The sequence below is a fragment of the Punica granatum genome, chromosome 4, assembly GCF_007655135.1.
Source record: "Punica granatum isolate Tunisia-2019 chromosome 4, ASM765513v2, whole genome shotgun sequence".
Taxonomy (NCBI): domain Eukaryota; kingdom Viridiplantae; phylum Streptophyta; class Magnoliopsida; order Myrtales; family Lythraceae; genus Punica; species Punica granatum.
Window position 1 is genome coordinate 15,404,886 of NC_045130.1, and position 19,319 is coordinate 15,424,204.

A 19,319-nucleotide genomic window follows, 5' to 3' on the forward strand; every position below is an offset into this window, starting at 1 on the left:
AATATCACATGTTCCAAGTTCCCTGTTGAAATTTGTAAATTTTTTTGTCTCGCTAAATAAAATCGAAAATGTCTCATCCGTAATCAGTAATAACGCAAAACAGAATGGTGACATAGATTTAGATTTTTTTTTAAATTAGTGACTATTTTTTAAATATAGGAATATCTTAATATAGCTATATATATATATATAATTGGAGAAATTGTTATCTAGGTCGGGTATCGGTTCCGGTTCTAGTTTTGGATAGCCTATATGCAAGAACCGGAATCTCTTTTCACTGGTTTCGTATTTTAATATCCGAATCCTAATCTATTTTCAATACGAGTTACCCGAACCCTACCTTAACGGGTATTGATCCAAATTTCAGTTAGCATTCAGATGAAACTATATTCTTAACGGATTCAGTTGGATGTAGGTTAGGCCATGAACTAGATCAAAATCATTCTTAACGAGTCCATAAGAAGTGATTCCATTTTTTTCCCCGGGTCCAGGTAGAGACCAAAGGTCTTGAGTGAGGTTTTGAAGAGTTCCGGGTATACTCTGTATCCGTGCACATCCCTACATAAGATAACAAAAGTCATGCTAGTAAATGCTCCATGTGAAGTTTGGAATAATCCAACTCAATCGTATTTAGAATGTTTAGTTAAGTAAATAGGCATGGAGCCTAACATGAAAAAGGAAATCGAAATAATTTATTGTAACGTTCTAAGCCTAATATCTAGGACTATCTAATATAAACCAATTATCCAAATATACAACATATACAACTATACAATTAAAGATACTCGAAGATACCCTAATTCTTAATACTCCCCCTCAAGTTGGAGCAAGAGGGTCCCGATTGCCCAACTTGGAAAGAATGAAGCGGAAGCGGTCTCGTCCTAGTGCCTTGGTGAAGATATCTATCAATTGAAATCTCATAGGCAAATGGTCGGTCATCACAACACTTGTCTTGAGATGTTCACAAACAAAGTGACAATCGATCTCGATATTTTGTTCGTTCATGAAAAATCGGATTGGTGGCAATGTGGAGTGCCAATTGATTATCACCGTACAATCGGGTAGGCGACGTCATCCGCTCACCAAGAGAAGAAAGAAGGGTCCGTAACCAGATCACTTCACTAACCGTTGTAGCCATGGCTTTATACTCTGCTTCTGCAGATGAGCAAGAAAATGTAGTTTGCTTTTTCGTCTACCAGGAAACCGGACAACCTCCGAGAATAGCTAAATAACCCCAGACATATCATCGAGTTAGTGGACTGCTTGCCCAATCAGAATCACAGAAAGCCTTGAGCTCAACTGAGTTAGGCCGAAGAAAGATTCCCTGACTAAGTGATTGCTACAAATACCGAAGAACCCATATAGCAATGTCCCAACGATCCTGACGCAGTTCTTGCATAAACTATGCAAGAATGTGGAGAGGGTGACTGAGGTCCGGCCTAATAATACTCAAATATATAAGTCTCCCAATCAGAAGTCCATACTTGGCCGGATCAAACAACAGATCACTGGAACCGGTAGACAGTCGATGATGTTGCTCCATAGGGAACGATGATGGTCACGATGCTAGCATACCACACTCAGTCAATATATCAAGAGCATACTTACGTTGAATGAAGAAGATACCATAATCAAGCCGAGTAATCTCAATACTAAGGAAATAACTAAAAGATCCCAAGTCTTAAATGCGCAAACACTTATCCATATACACTTTAAAAGGGGCACAATGGCTAGAACTGTTGTCGACTATGAGTAAATCATCCACATAAACCAACACACCAAGAAAGACATTATCTCAATTATAGGTAAAAAGTGAATGATCAACACCTGCTTGGATAAAACCTAATGTCGAAGTGCATCGGCAAACTTTGAGAACTAGTTCCACGATGCTTGACGAAGACCATACAAGGACTTGCAAAGTTGACACATTCTCCCGGTTGATAGAGTAGAAAAACCAGGCGGCAGCTCCATATAAACTTCATCGTCAAGATTGTCATGTAAGAACGCATTGTTCACATCCATTTGATGAATATGCCATCCCCTCACCACTGCAACAATTAAAAGACAACGCACAGTTACTAGTTTAGTTACCAGTTGTCTCATAATAATCAATTCGTTCCACTTGAGTGAAGCCCTTTGCAACTACTTAGGCCTTATATCTTTTAATACTCCCGCCGGCGCGGCACTTCATCTTATACCCCCATTTGCATTCGATTAGACACTTCCCATGAGGAAGTTGCTCAATTATCAAGTCTTATTCGACTCAAGAGCATGATTTTTTTCCGCCGTGGCATCCCTCCATCTCTAATCGCAAACGGCCTCCTAATGAGATGTCGGCTCTCTATCATAATCAAGAGCAATTAGAAATGCTTTGTGGCGATCTGAGATACCTGAATAATTAATAAATTGCTCAATAGGATATGACATACCAATGGAGTCTGAGGAGATTTGGGGGGGGGGGGGGGGGGGGGGGGGGAACTCATATCGGGTTGTGTGAGCCAGAATAATGAAGTCCTTAAAATGTTTCAGAAGACTCGTAACTCGTACAGAATGTCGTAATTTCACATATGTTTTTCCCTATGATGTATGTTCTTTATTCGAACTAGAAATGTGGTCCTCAATTTCTTCACTGGAGCATTCTGGACTGTCCGTGTTGCTCCCCCTATCTGCCAAAACGGGCTGATCAGTAGCAGGAGAAAAAGTATTGGAAATGGGCCTGTTCTTCTCATCGAGCCCACTGCCTGTTTTGGGCTCTACCCTTCGTTTCGGTCCAGTCCGCATGGAAGCTTCCCCCACGGCCTGTACTAGGGTGGATCGGGCTGACCTAAGCTAGGCTGGACTAGGCGAAATTTTCATGGGCCCATTAGACTGAACTGATCGCTAGTGGGCTGACTGTCCACTAGACTGGCCCGTCTATCCATTGAAATAAACCAGCTGCTGACCCGGCTGCTCTTCATTAGACCATATATCTATTGGAGTCTCAGATGAATGGTCGGACTCATTGCTATGTAGAAACAATGGACTACCTTACGTATGTGAATTCCTTCCTGGCTCTCCGTGGCAAAAGGAAAGTAGATTCATAACACTGAACATCTTTCGACACAAATATTTATCAAGTCTTCAAATCGTAAAGTAGCAACCTTTCTTTCCATGAGGATAGCTAATGAAGATACAGTTCTGGGATCGTGCGTCGAACTTATCCTTGGTACAGACTTGAGCATAACATAACGAGCCCAAAACCCAAAGATTCGAGTAGTTGGGTGGTCTTCCAAAGAGCAAATCATGAGGAGTCCTGTTACTGAGCAGAGGAGTAAGTGTTATATTCATCAAATGTACAGCGGTCAAGATGTATTAACCCCAAAAACATGTCGAGGGTGAGGCTTGAAACACGAAGGCTCGAGCAATTTTGAGAATATGCCGATGCTTTCTTTCAACTCGACTATTTTGTTGTAACGTATCAGTACAAGACGTCTAATGTATTATGCCATGTGCAGAGAAAAAATCTTGTAACTCTCTCACCAAAAATTCCGTTCCATTATCGCTAGGCTTGAGATTTTCCTCGCGGATCTGGCCCATTCTGCTTCGCCTGGCCTTATCGCAGCCTGCACCCATTTTGCTTCCCCCTTGAATGCCATGATGGATATTTGTGCAAAACCTAGCACTTTGACTTCCAATGGTCCATTTTTTAAACAGCGTCCACATAGTCGCCTATTATCTGAGTGGTATAGCTGCTGCTGTTGCCCAGACGTGCTACTGCCGTTGCCTAGTCTGCCATCCCCCTTGACAAGAAATACAATTGCTTCAGGGACGGATTCTCAGGATCGCGCATCGAATTTTTAACGTTCCTCGTGCGCGACCATTTGGTGAATCTTATTCAAATTTGGAATAGGCTTGATGCTAAGGATCGTGGACTGGATGTGGCTGAATTCAGAGGTCAATCCCATGAGGAATTGAAATGATTTCTCTATCTCCCTTTGTGCCACAATTCGGCTACTCGCACCGCAGGTGCAACCAAGATGGTCGATATAGAATTCGAGCTCGTCCTAAAATTGTTTCAGCTTACCATAGTACTCTATGACACTCACCCCTTCTGCTTCATGAGGTAGATGTCTGATTTGATTTGAAAGATTCAAGCTTGGTTCCCCCGGAATGTCGCTTCTTGGGATCATCCCATAGATTCTTTGCATCCATTGCATATGGGATCGTGGCCTGGAGACTCTCTTCCATGGTGTTGAATATCCATGCTATAAGCATGGAATTGCACATCTCCCATCTTTCTATTAGAGGATCATCCCCTCTTGGTTTGTCGAGAGAACCGTCGATAAAAAGTAATTTGTTTCTCGCTCATGAGGTAGATGTCTACATGAGGTAGATGTCTGATTTGATTTGAAAGATTCAAGCTTGGTTCCCCCGGAATGTCGCTTCTTGAGATCATCCCATAGATTCTTCGCATCCACTGCATATGCGACCGTGGCCTGGAGACTCTCTTCCATGGTGTTGAATATCCATGCTATAAGCATGGAATTGCACATCTCCCATCTTTCTATTAGAGGATCATCCCCTCCTGGTTTGTCAAGAGAACTGTCGATAAAAAGCAATTTGTTTCTCGCTCAGAGTGCAATTAACATGGCACGCAATCATGTCAAGTAATTATCGCCGTTGAGAGTACACCCGATCACCTGAACTCTCGTGCTATCTGACGATGTAAGGCGATATACCGGCGGCATCTCCACGCTCCTTCCCAAGCTATCCCCAGCCTTCTTGCCTTCCGGCAATGGACTCTTCTCATTATCACTTACATCCGACATCTCGTAGTCAAAAAGCTTCAATTGGTCCAAGATCATAGGCGTTTTGATACCATGTGAAGTTTGGAATAATCCAACTTAATCGTATTCAGAACGTTGAGTAGAGTAAATAGGCAGAGCCTTACATGAAAATGGAAATAATCTATTGTAACCTTCTAAGCCTAATATCTAAGACTACCAAATATAAACCAACTATCCAAATATACAAGATATACAACTGTACAATTAAAGATACCCGAAGATACCCTAATCCTTAACACTCCACGGAAAAAGCTATGAGAGTTTGGTGAGATATTCTTCTAAAGAGAGAAAAAAAAAAGGAAGAAGAAAATGAGGATCCGACCATTCATTCATAGCAATAATTGAATTACCCTTTTTAATTAAATCTGAAGCAGCATAGAGGATAAGCATGATAAGCCGTAAAAGCACAGCAGCTGGGACTCAAGGCATTGCAACAGTGTTCTTGCTTTCTTTTCATAATTTATCTCCCAAGGGGTTGTCAGTTGTTTCGATGCAAAGTTCGAATTTTTCCGACTTTTTATCGTTTATCACAGTGCTTAATTGGGTGCAAAGTGAATCCTTATACCATTTTCATGAGTTAATATTTAATGATAATGATTAGGAAATACTTTACAACTAGGACAGTTGATATTCTCATATCGCACGGTCATGGATCCTACATTTATTATATTATTATTTACATTCTTAGTAATCAATATATGTCTCGAACAAAACAATACCGTATTTCGACATATAATTCATGAAAAATTTTATACATAAATCTTATTAAACAGTATCTGTAGTCTAACAATATTTGAGCCAAACAACCCTTGAAATGGATGGTTGAGAACAGTGAGGTTACTAGACGATGTACGAGACACCTTGGTTGTAAACATTTACGTTAATAAAAGGCAATCTCCACCGGTACAAAAGCATGGATCTGAACTGAAACCAAACATGTCCAGCTCCCATAGGAACTTATCCCGACCAGCCTTGGTGCTCGGCCAACCCGTGAACGACGAAGAAGAGGATATATAATTCATATAAATCGTAGGCATATGTTATTGTCCTGTATTTTTCTATGCGTGGCCAACGCGCAAGAGTTAGGTATAAGGCCCTACACGGTACACGTAACAGTCAACATCTCCTTTTCATCAAATTTTAACTTCATCCCCTTTCTTTCCCTGTCCTGAATTTCATTTATTGAGCCCTTCCTCACACGCTCCCATACCTTCCACTCATATCCCTAATCTATACCCATCCATTTCTAACTTCATTAAGTACGTACCCCCAACTTGTCCTAATTAACTTCAATGATCTTTTAGTTCAACCTTCCTGCCGTCCGGGGCGTAATATATGGGGTTTGAATCTTAACATGTGCCTCGACCCTTTTGAGTTATATTAATGCAACCAACTAGCAGCATAGGCTCTATAGAGTTGATAAAATATTTCAATATCATATCATTGTACATACGTAAGCGTTCTCTATATGTAATGGACATGCCCTGTGCCATTTCGTTTATGTAATATAGAGAGACTTATATCATATATGAAATTGTATGACTGATGTTGATCCAGTTATCGATTGGAATTTTGGAAATTTAAAATCTTGTGGGTTTGTATGTTGATATTATTATTATTATTATTCTTAGACCAGAGAAAGGAGGGCCATGGTTATGACTTGAAAACAAAGGCGGTGTAAGTCAAGGACCACACAGTTGCTAGGTGGTGTGTGTTGAATGTGTTAAGCATGATCATAACGGATTGGTAGATCAGGACAATTGAGGTAAACGTTGTGATTTTTCATATTAAAATTTAAAAAATTGATAGGTCGGAAAATTTTATGAAAGTAAATGATTTTTCAGTCTATTTTTCCTATTTATAAATATTAACGGTTCCTACAATCTAAAAATATATACTCGAGCAGAACAACCCTTTAAAAGGATGGTTCAAAATAACGACCTTATTACTAGTTGATGTAAGGCACCTCGGTGGTGAATATTTACGCTAATCGATGTAAAGTTTTCTTTGTGGTACATATAATTTCTTTTGAACGGTGTCGGGATTTAAAAGTATGGATCTGAACTGGTTAAAATGAAAGATATATGCTATGCCTTTCAGGAGACCAATTAATCTCGACTCGCTTTGTTGCTCGGCCAACCCGTGAACGACGAAGAAGATATATATTCATGTAAATCGATCGTTAGGATATGCTTTGTCCATTATTTTTCTCTGTGTGGCCAACATGTACCTAAGAGTTAGGTATAAGGCCCTACCCTGTACATATAATAACTGTCAACAATTCCATATTGTCCAATTTAAGTTCATCCCTTTCCCTGTCCTGAATTTCGTTTGTGGAGCCCTTCCCCACGCACCCCATACCTTCCACTCGTACGTTCCTATGTCTCCATTGATTGTTCTAATTTCATTAAGTACCCACAACTTGCGCAACAAACATTATACCCAATCATCCCATTGGTCTATTTAGGGTAGGGGGAAGGCGTGGGCGGAGTCAAATCTTCATAACCATGTATTGGGCTGGACTTCATAGCCATTGCTGGGCTCTTTTGCGAACTGAAAAGATCGGCCCCATGTAGCCCGTTTCGATTAGAGTTCGGGTACTTTTTGTGAAAAAAAATAATAAAAAAGTCATCAGGAAATAGTTTATATGGACCCTGTCAGGTTCGTGTGGATCCCCTACATGTTTTCTAGGTTAGGTACAGAACTATTGTCTTAAGATAACGCAGTTGCATGCGAGGCGACTCGAATCCAAAACATCGAAGCAACTTTTCCAAGCCTCAACCACCAAGCCACCAGACTTTGATGGTGAGTTTTAGGGGGTTTGAACTAGCCCATATTTGGATGCTCAAACCTGTATAGATGGAATCTTAATATATATGAGATAGATTTAATTTCTGGTTTCTATATTTATCCTGCAAATGAATGAAGGAATGAATGGTGGACTTGGTACAACTAGAAGAATATGTGATTGCTGCAATAAAGCCGTCCTACTCTTTTTCCGGAGTTCATTCGTTTACGGTTTCCAGATTCCTATACTGCCTGCCGGTAATCGCGGGTCTAAGCAACCGTATTCCTCATGCGAAGAATGGCCCAAGCATCCTCAGTAGCTTTCTTCGCTGCACAAGTCCCGCCTCGGTTAGAGTCCTGGCTGCTTCCAGCATCTCCCCTAGAGTCTTCGCTGCCTCATCTCCATATCTACATCCCATTCCATGTAGAAAAATTACAAAATTCATCAAAAACACAGCTCAAATTAATTGCAAACGGGTTTTTCTTTTAAATTTTAATGATTGGGAGGACACTTCAAATCTCACCACCTGTTCGTATGGTTCACTAGCTCATGGAAATATGTTATGTACCGCATTCAAGGTCTCCCTGAAGAGTACTTATTAGCTTGTTTCTTTCTATTGAGCAATCATATAAGACTCATATTTTCTCCATTGGGTTTTTGTCATCCCCACCCGACCAATTCGAATGACCAGATTACTAAAGAAAAAGCACAACTAAGCACACCAAACTAAACCAATTTAATTTTAAGCACGATCGAGATAAAATTCCAAAAGGATGCTCGATCCCTAACTAATCTAAGGCATGCGATTTTAGTATATATAAGCATCGCAATATAACGGGGATATCAATTTCTTTTACCTCGATCCTTCAACAAGCTTAACGACCACTAACGATGCCTCCTTAATAGCATTGCTTTTTGATATTCCAAGAGCATTCCAGACCCTACCTGCATCTATCGTACGCATACACACGGAGGAAAATGAACTAATAATTTTTTCGGTAGAAATGAACTATTAATTTAACCCATGAGAAGTAGCAGTTGCTATGGATATATATGGCTTTTCTATACAAATAGAATATAAGTGTACTCGTACGTATGAGGTGATTTAGGACTTCCTAAACATGTCTAGGGAAGCAATGATAATCTCCAACTGCTTGTACTCAACTGATGTAATCCTCCGTGCTTCCGAGGTATCAATTGAGCTACCGAATTGTGCGGACACCCGATCGAATAGCGCCAGAAGGGACCGCCTTGGCAATTTTAGCAGACATTTCGGTAAGCACATCTATATGTCTATCTTCTTTATATTATGATTATTATTATTGTTGTTGTTATTATTGTTGTTATTGTTATTGTTGTTGTTACTATTATTATTATTATTATTATTATTAATTTAGACTCCTTTCAACCAATGCTCGACACATAAGCGTTTTGAGTCGTTCCTTAGTTCCTTACTATCTATCGACATTTTAAATCTCTCTTCCTCATTAATGCGCTTGTCACATTGAATTCCCATTATTGTAGATTCTTTGTTTCAGTCCCTCTCTTGAATTTGAGGTAGCATTTAGCATTTAAATCTAATTAATAAATATATATTCATTATCTAACTAAAACAAATGTACTGATTAATTTAAGACAAAGATAATTTACTAATGCACTTAGATAAAGATAAAATCCAAATTCTCTCATTATGACCAAATTATCATGTCATTTTATTTATTGAACTCTAACATTTATGTAATGCATTATATTTCAAGATAGCTTGAATTTTTTTTTTGGCTTTAAATTTAAAAATTAATGTCTAAATTCAATTTATGAAAGATTATTTTTAAAAAATGTGGATGCTCGCACAATGTGCAGGATGCATGGCTGGTTCATTCGATACGAAAGAACAATAAAAACCATGCGCATAAGAAGAGCAAGAAAGCTCAGGGATTTCGATCAAATATAATCTTGCAATATACTTCATCATTCTTGGGCCGGGAGAGCTGCACTAATCTTGCCGGTGGCCACACAAAGTCAACACATTTATGGTGACTTTTCCAGTTAGGTTGATTCGTCCAACCATCTAGGCAGCGCCTCCCACGATCAAATTTGCAAAATTTCCCCGATAACTCTCAATATCGGGGGCCAAAACAAGGAAATAGGATTCCCACAAGTCCTCGAGCATATTAGCAACGTCGACTTCATCCACCATCACCAAGTCTTGGCCGTTTGGCATCGGTTTCACTAAGAAACAGCATAAGATCCTCGCATGCCAATCAAATTCCTCCAAGGAGACATCATACCCATCCTGGAACTCAAATCCAAAGGTCAATACAATAAACCGTCATTACCCGGGTCATATTCCTCATCAGGGTCCCGTTGGTGAAAAGGTAGTGTGTAGCATCGACTTTCATGACGGTTACGTTCTTCTCGAGCATCCATCGGGTCTCCTCCCCGAGCGTCAAAAATACCGCAATTTTGTAGCCACCCTTCGTGAGGGAAATTAATGCTGGCTCACTGGAGGCATTCTCTTTGGTGAAGTCTTGATCGACAAGCCTAGTGGAGTCCCTGGTATGATGAGGAAGATATCCTCAAGTTTGTACTAGTCTTGATCGACTAGCCACTTGGAGGTCGGACTAGATTTGCATATAACTAAGATCCTCTAATTGCGAGTTATTCGGCTGTTGTTCTTGCCAAGTTTGTACACGTTTGAGACTGTACAATCATAATTTGCAGCTAACATTATAAGATGTAATTGGCTTTACTCTTACATATGACTGAGGCACATAGGCAGTGAAGCTGGCCGTTGAACTCAAACTCGATCATCATACTCTTATTTTAGGGTTGTAGTTTAATCAACGACCAACTTGAACTATGGTCATTTATTCATTAACTAATCCAATCTCAGAAAGTTTTTTCACAAAATTTGAACTTGAGGTTCTCACATCGATCTAACTCTCATCAGTTTGGTCAAGTTAGTTATAAGTTTAACACCGTTATTTACTCTTTGTCTTAACCATTGTTTAGGGTTAACGGGTTATGACGGGGGGCATTAACAATGTCGCATTGATGATGCAGCTTAGTATGTTATGTATCATTAGTGCAACGCAAACCAATTGTAATAGCAATCGACAAAGCAGATCTATTGTTTATCCAATAAATACCAATAAGCAATGGGGGTTAATCTCCTTTTTTGTGAACGAATGCATTTATTTATTTAATTAATATATTGTTTTTATTAAAGTTATCATAAACAGTTACCCAAATCACAATTTAGATCTACACAACATTGAGAAGAAACTTCTTATCAATTATTGATTTACTTTGAGAATTCTTGTTTTATTACATGGGTAATTGAAGAAAATGTGTGCCTCTTTCTCTCTTTGATCTTCTTCGGATAAACCGCCTCGTTGGAGCTGTCGTGGCTCGACGGCACCACACCACATTCGATTGAGGCATATCACTCTCTCTCCCCGTCTCCCTCGCCCTCTCTTCAGTGCCATGAGGTTGAACGTGATCGTAGTGGAGGAAGACGAGGGTAGCAGGTGTCTCTGATGGAAATGTTGAGAGCATGTGGACATAGCGTGACTCAGTCAGACAAAACTATGTCAGCAGCGAAGCATCTAATGGATGAAGCATCCTACCTAGTCATATGCACAATACATGTGATCGATGGGTTCGCTTTCCTAGAGACGAGCTTGCCTCGGTTTAAAGTAGCCTTTATAATGGTGGTGTCTACTGATGATTCAGCCAATGATGTGTGCTGGGCGCTTCAGTTACGTGCCGAGGTGGTACTTCGTAAGCAATTGCAGAAATAGGTCATCGAATTAATATGGCAGCATGCCCCTCGAGCTACTCGTGGTGATCAAGCAGTTGCTCCTACTGCTGCCCTTGCCCTGCATCTTCAATTTCACCCTAAAAGTGGGATGTTGAAATGGACCCCATAGTTGGAAGATTGATTCTAGTTCGTCTGCAAAACTTAATGTGAAAAGGCTAAACTAGCAGTCATTCACAGGGTAATGGATGTACCGGGTTTATTGTACAAGCATGTGGCGAATCACTACCGTTACCCATAATGAAAATGAAAACGGGTACGATCCTAATTGTGTTCCTGCTACATATGAAAACAATGTTGTATAGGCTTTAGCAGCTTCAGGAGAAGCGAGACCAAGATGGGATCCATGAGGCAGACCCGTAGATGAAAATAACATTGTACAACACTAATATCATATAAAATTCCAGTGGATCTGTAACTCAAAAACTCTGGTTAATAGATTGTGGTATTAGTGCCTAATTATCAAAAAACTCGAGTTGATAAGTTGTGGCATACAACCTCTTATAAATCTATTAGGAACTTTTTAATTTTTTCATATCTGATTTAAACTCTCAACAATAGTGAATGTGGGTGACTTTTTTCACAGTATTCTTGTAAAATCACTTTAAAATGGCTTTCTACTTATTATAGTAACATGTAATACACAATGCATATATATATATATATATTTATGATAACGAGGGGTTACAGGTGACAGTCCATGTGAACACCCTGCAACTCACTGAACAGGTCAGTCCGGCCATGTAAGCCGTATGTATGACCCAATATAAAGTATTTTTCTGCATGATTCATGAGGTGATTTGAACTTGGTACTTTCCAAAAAAGTCACATTCTTTAACCACCAGGTCAATCCTTTTGGATTGTAATACATGCTAGTGAAGTGGCCACGGCAACGCCACATATATATATAAAAAAAAGAAGTTGTTTGATAAATAATAAGAAACGACAATTTTGATCCAATTTCATAAATTTATCACAATCCAAAATAGTGTGATATGTTCTGTGACTTTCAAGTGAGTATTGATGTAATGAATCCTATTTAAAAGCATCATCCATGATTATGTAAATCTCATAATATAATTTGCATGTATAATAAAACTTTATTTTTAATTTGGTATACAATAAAGGGTAAATTTAAGAAACAATTTATAATTTACTCTCTGCCTAAGTAAAGATGTGATGCCCTCAGTGTTGTGTCTTCAGCATGTCTCTGCCTAATCTTCCATTATTATGTATTTTTTTATTTATTATTTTATTTTTTAAAATTTTATTTATTTTTTAAAGAATTGATAGAAAACGAATGGAAAAACGGATGTGAAAAGAAAAAATTAATGGAAAAAATGAAAACTTTACGGGAGGTAATATACAATTTGCAATAACTAAGATAAATTTGAAAGTATGTGCTTTAATTTCTAATGACTTTTAATTTTTTTCTATATTTAAGAAAAAAGGTAAAACATAGTCTGTTTTTTCCTTTTCAAATTAATCATATATTAGAACTTGTTTATTAGAGTTTACCAATTTTGCATTTTCTCTCATGCATGGGAAGCTCTTGTAGATCATATGTACATATTCATCAACATACATACATTCATTTACATAATACTCATCAGTAGAAAAAAAAAAGATATTATTCATTTAGTAGAAAAAGTGAGAAAAAAAAATAAGGGTAAGAGAACTTTTGCTTTGGACAGAGAAAAAAAGGGGAAGGGGGGAAAAGCAAGTTGCAATGATTATTCCTCCGAAATTTAGGCAGGAAAATGTGCCGAGTCACTCGCTCAATGAAACTGCCCTCAAATTTCTATAAAATTACAAACGTACCAGTGTTAGTGCTTCGCTCTACCGATTCGGCATGAATGGCATAACCGGCGCTAATTAACATATTGACCGGAGGAGGACAATCGTTCTCAAATGGTGAGACGGCTTCACCTTCACTTGCAGTTGCAGAGCCACCGGCTACTCCCAGTTCCAGTTCTACCCCGCCTACTCCGACCCACTTCTCCTCGAGAAACTTCGAGCTCCTCCGCCCACTGGAGCCTTCTCACCCGTCCTCCACCTCTTCCAGTTCCGGCATCAGTGCCCGTAGCCAATAGGAAGGCATCGGTTGCTCGATCAGTCGCCACGACCTCCGCTTCAGCTCCCCAAGAAATGGTGAAGGCCATTAGGGTTCATGAGCTCGGGGGACCCGAGGTTCGCCCCGTTTCCTTCTTCCTTCTCCCACGCTGCTATCTTCGATCTGATATAGGGTCGGGTCCAGGTTGCTGGCAATCAGTGAGAATTCTGTATATCCGTTTCTCATGATTACACTCTGCCAAAGATGCTATCTAAACTTCGAGATGTGTGAGACTCTGTTCGTCTTGCAATTGTCGAATTTCGATTCATTCATGTGTGGGACCTCGAAATTTTGGACCTTTGATTCAGCTGTTTATTTCCCATGCTTTTCGAGAACGTCCCTTCGAGCTGTGCTCCCCTCCCCATGTCGATTACGCGGTGACCGAATGCGTGTATTTCTTTCGATGCTGACAGGTATTGAAATGGGAGGACGTAGAAGTAGGTGAGCCCAAGGAGGGGGAGATTCGCGTGAGGAACAAAGCAGTGGGGCTTAACTTCATCGATGTGTATTTCCGCAAAGGCGTGTATAAAGCATCCACTATGCCCTTCACTCCAGGTTCAGTTGATCTATTCTCTTTAGCTGCAGTTTATATGTAAAGGATTATGCGACAAAGTATTAACTTTGCAATGAAATTTATATATGGGAACTAGCCAATTCTTGCTTTGAAGAAGGATGCTCTTACGAATGAAGTTCATAGTTTCAATTTTATATATGTTAAGATGTGTGAAAAGTAATGCTAGATATTGGACATTGACCTGTGTCAACAAGAGTGTGTGCGTGTATATATGTTGTTTTCGGGTGAAGGATTTCAGAAATTGGAGAGTTATTATGACAAAATTGGTTTATCTTGTTGGCTATGGGACTGGAAGGGGCTATTCAAACTTCATCCATTACATTGCAGGTATGGAAGCTGTTGGTGAGGTGGTAGCTGTAGGCCCCGGGCTGACTGGAAGAAAAGTCGGGGATCTCGTAGCCTACGCTGGCAACCCAATGGGCTCATATGCCGAAGAACAGATACTCCCTGCAAGTAAAGTTGTCCCAGTTCCTCCTTCCATCGATCCTGTTACTGCAGCTTCTGTGATTCTCAAGGGCATGACAGCACAGGTTCTTCTCCGACGCTGCTTTAAGGTGAGCTTCAAACTCGTCCAGCAGCCTTGAGAACTGAATCAGATGGCTCAATCTGTAAGCATGACTAAACTGCTTGATAGGCCATCATTTTCCTGTTTGGAGGACTGCCATTAAACATCTCAATTGCTTGATAAACAATTTTGTTAAATTATTTTGACTCCATAAAGGTCAAGTACCACTCATTTAAGGCAGGATTCTTCTTTCGCATTTGGCAGGTTGAGCCTGGGCACACGGTACTTGTCCAAGCAGCTGCTGGTGGAGTAGGATCTCTTCTCTGCCAGTGGGCAAAAGCACTTGGTGCCACAGTGATCGGAACTGTCTCAACCCAAGAGAAGGCAGCCCAAGCTAGGGAAGATGGATGTCACCATACTATAATCTATAAAGAAGAGGATTTTGTTTCTCGTGTCAATGAAATCACTTCAGGCAATGGAGTTGATGTCGTGTATGACTCAGTTGGAAAGGACACCTTTCAGGTAAGTCAGTCGATTTCTTCTCCGAAGAATGCATGAAATGACCAGGATAGTACAGTAAATGTGATCAGATGAATGTATTCGCCATGTTTTCTTTTCAATGTCTTCGGTCATTAATGCCAATCTTTGGTCTGTACTAGCATGTGAGCATCTTATATCAGTCGCTTTGATGCGTGTCTCTTCTGTTTATTTTACGATAGCCATTGCATGGCTCTCTTCAATCTGATGGAAAACGTCTTCCTATTCAGGGGTCTTTGGCATGCTTGAAGGTTCGAGGCTACATGGTGAGTTTTGGGCAGTCGTCAGGCACCCCAGATCCAGTCCCATTGTCAGCTCTTGCACCAAAATCCCTCTTCCTGACGAGGCCAACTTTGATGCTATACACCGGTACCCGGGACGAACTGCTTGCCTGTGCTGGGGAGGTCTTCAGTAACGTTGTATCCGGTGTTCTGCGAGTTCGGATCAACCACACTTACCCGCTCTCGGAGGCAGCTAAGGCACATGCCGACCTCGAGAACCGGAAGACATCTGGTTCGGTTGTTCTCATACCGTGAAAGCAAAATGGCGGTAGAGAAAAATAAGAAACTCAAGTCATGAAGGGGATTGTGTGGGAATATATATATCTATGAGCTTTGTATGTTCAGTCTAGTTACCATGTCTAGTCCAGGGAACTATGGGAGAATGAGAACTATGCCAATAGTAAGGTGTAAGATCTCGAACTGTGTTGTCGGTCGGGCCGAGTTAAACTAAAATACGTACCGGTTAATTAATTCGTAAGCAGGCTTTTCTTTAAACTGAAACATCTCGTAATTTACTATACGTAAAAATACATGATATTAGATATGTACGACCGATGATAATTGAATTTTTTGAATAAAGTAAGTAAAATACTATATTAAAGATTGCCCACGCAGAATATAATATCAGAAATTTATATCTATTTATTCTAATTTATTTACTTGACTGGTTATGTGGAAATTAGAGTATATCCGTTTCAAGTATGATATTACTAACTTGTATTTCGTCGATTAGACTCAATGGATATGGAATTAGTAAGTTATAAATATCTGGCGTATTTGACATGAATTAAAATAAAACTACTCGTATGTAACCCGCTCCAACTATTATTATATTTGTCAATACGCTCGAGGATGGTTGATTTGGAAGAGGAAAAAAATTAAGGGTAAGAAAAATAAAAAAGTTTGAGTTTGAGATAAAATTTGATAAAGAAACAAAAATTATTAACTAGAATGTGGATTGGAAGGTTGCAACCAAAATAGGGAGAGATTACTACGTGGTAGAAAAAGAGAGTGTGGAAAATAATATTAAATGGATAATATTATTTTTAAACTTCTCTATTTTATTTAAAATTGTATCATAATTAAACTAAAAATAAATGATATTTTCGGCTTCTAAATCACATTCCATAAATAAGGTGGTAATTATAAAATTGATTTTTTTTCTTACATGCATAACAGTATAAGATAATAGTATAAGATACTACATATATTAATATAAATTGTTTTTAATAATAATATTTATATGATTAAATATTTATTTTTTATTTTAAGTAAAAATTTAAAATTATTAAATATTATGTAAATGATTTGGGAATATTGTTAAGTACTTTTATACTGTCAAAGGCATCTTGTCAATATATATTTTATCAATATCTATATAAATATCTTATCAATTTGTCCAAGGCATCACGTCAAAATTGTTATAGACATTTACACTGATCTAATGGTACTTAGCTCTCATTATATCAAGGGCTATACTTACTCTATTTAATATCATCGAGTCACAATCAACGTGCTGAAAACATATACTTATCCAATTTTAGTTATACAATCTCAAATGGGACCTCATAGTCGTAGTAGGTCCATAAATCTTGAGACGTTGGGCAGTGCCGAATCATAACCGATGGAACTTCCATTACCAAATCAGTTAATCACCCAAGAAAGTTTTACTTTCTTTTCCATCATTCACAACACTCTTTCAGGTTTAAATTGTGCTGAAAGAGTCGACTATCCATTAGCTTTCACTTTTTTAGCATGAATTGATTACTCATTACCTAACATGCCATAAATTGATGACTTCCATTGCTATTACAATTTAGAATGATGAAGGATCAAAATACATGTATCGCGAGGTGAGTTCGGAGTTATTTCTGCAGCGTTATTCGGGGGTATGACTATGGCGAATCAGCTTGATTTTCTTACCCAAATTCCCAAGGAAAAATCTATTTGGCTCTGTCCTGAATGACATCGAACCCCATCTCAGTCGGGTCAGTCGCCTGAACCTCATAGCGGATCCCTTCTCAGCCCGTCTTTGGAGGTCGCATACAGCATTTTCGCTCTTAATTCTCGATGCAGCAGGAGCCCTGCTTGTCATGCATACCCACAGTCATGTGTTGTCCATGCCCAAAAATTCATGTTAGATGTGATAAAAACAAAATATGTAAAACCAGTCATCAGCTATCACGCAATCAACTAATGACTGTCACGAAGTTTACTACGGTGATGCCATTTATGTATGTAAAGGACGGTCTGATTTAATGTGATGGCAAAACATCGAAATCTACTGTCACGGGAAAATCCTCATAGGACACAGGGATGCCCTGCTTATCCTCAATTTTACGAGGATGTCTCACCATGCGATGAAGAAGATCTTGCTCTATCTACCGTCGCGAAGTCGAAGTCAAACACAGCATATCTGCAGTCATCGTCAGGCAGCGAAGCCGCCAGGTCATTATACCCCTCTCCCGGCCCGCCAACCTTGTCGACCACCACCAGCCTCGACTTCTCATCGATCTTGAAGAGGATGTACTTGTGGACCTTCTTCCATTTCATGTCCCTGAACGAGCTCTTGACTCGTCCGTCACCTGCATTCCCATCGTCGCCTGCCCATGTCAAGCACGTAGCCGCTAGCAAGAAATCGGCAATCAAAACCGAAGGAGAAAATCATAGAGATGAATTGCTTACATACCATCTTAAAAGCCATAGCCTTGGTGGTCTCTTCACCCTTTCCTCACTCTTTCTTGTGTTAGGAGAAGTGGCCTGAAATTTGAGACCTTCGGACTTTGTCCCTAATATAGACTGAAGTTGACTTTTATTACAAGTTTGTTCCCACTGTTGCTGCAGTCCTGTTTTTGGTTTCCGTTGCTCCTTTCTATTTTGCCTCCGTTTCTTCTGTCTTGTCTTTGGTAATGTAATGGCAGTCGCCAGTTGTTTTTTCCCATATGGATTATATATCCGGACTTTCTATGATAATTTTTTTTTTTCTATGGGAGCACAAGATATTTTTCTAGTAGATTCGGTAATCGAGTTTTTAATTTACTGAGAGAATAATTCGCGCACACGACTGATGAATCAATAATGCATTCTAATTTCCATACAAAGTAAATCTTTCATGATCAGTAAGTCCCAAGAATTTCTTAAGCAATGGTTCCCTCTGGGCACATATATCTCCTTATTCGTTGTTCCCCAGAATGCCTTTGCGTGAAAGCAAAGGAGACCAACACTCTCCTTATCTCAGCAACTCATTCGCACAAAGAGAGGCCATGCGATAAAGTAATGCGCCGGGCTGCATAACAGGGATGTACAAAAGCACCTCCCAAGTTCAGGCCCACAACTATTTTGCACATTACACCTTTGTTTCCAGAATCTTATGCTACGTTTCATTTCAAAGTATAATTTTAAAATCAGATTTTGATTTTGAAAAAAAGTGGTATAAATAGTTATGTATAGAGCCCACCATTTGACTTTGTATGAGTTATTTTGTTTTGTTGTGAAATAAAAAATGGTATAAATGAAACTCACCATTTGACTTTGTATGAGTTATTTTACTTTATTATGGATAGAATTAAGTTAAAGTGTGATTTTAAAATCACACTTTGAAACCAAACAAGCTATAGTCTTGACCATCTCTAACTCTTGTGCATTCGTGCCAAATCAAGTTCATCAGTCGAGTCATATACTTACCTGCTCCGATTTGAACCGAACGATAGCTTGCTTAGTTGCCCTTCCATTTGGATTCTTCCCGATGGAGGGAATTGGGTAAGGGCCTGTAGTGCCCATCGGGAAATGCTGTTATTTTCTGGGCAATTGGGTAGGTTGTTTATGTTTGTATCTGCATTATCTTCAGATAAGATGAGGCAACATAATCTGCCATA

The 19,319-nt window shown here is 39.3% G+C and overlaps 2 protein-coding genes across 3 annotated transcripts; one reads left to right on the top strand and one right to left on the bottom strand.

Moving 5' to 3' along the window:
• The first annotated feature begins 13,273 nt into the window (after positions 1-13,273).
• On the top strand, positions 13,274-15,939 carry LOC116205479 (quinone oxidoreductase). 2 transcript variants are annotated; one of them, XM_031538103.1, is made up of 5 exons: positions 13,274-13,624; positions 13,961-14,102; positions 14,449-14,675; positions 14,891-15,148; positions 15,394-15,939. In XM_031538103.1, exons 1-5 carry the CDS (start codon positions 13,346-13,348, stop codon positions 15,697-15,699), a joined length of 1,212 nt encoding a protein of 403 aa, XP_031393963.1. In that variant the 5' UTR covers positions 13,274-13,345; the 3' UTR covers positions 15,700-15,939. The 2 variants fall into 2 exon arrangements, with proteins under 2 accessions (XP_031393963.1, XP_031393962.1); XM_031538102.1 differs by having other exon boundaries at positions 13,304-13,705.
• Positions 15,940-17,215: 1,276 nt separating this feature from the next.
• On the bottom strand, positions 17,216-18,398 carry LOC116205425 (actin-depolymerizing factor 5-like). Its single transcript, XM_031538034.1, is given in 6 exon segments — positions 17,216-17,466; positions 17,468-17,505; positions 17,507-17,528; positions 17,799-17,823; positions 17,826-18,017; positions 18,020-18,398. Coding segments are annotated over 6 exon segments (378 nt in total). The 5' UTR covers positions 18,042-18,398; the 3' UTR covers positions 17,216-17,387.
• Between the last annotated feature and the right edge of the window lie 921 nt (positions 18,399-19,319).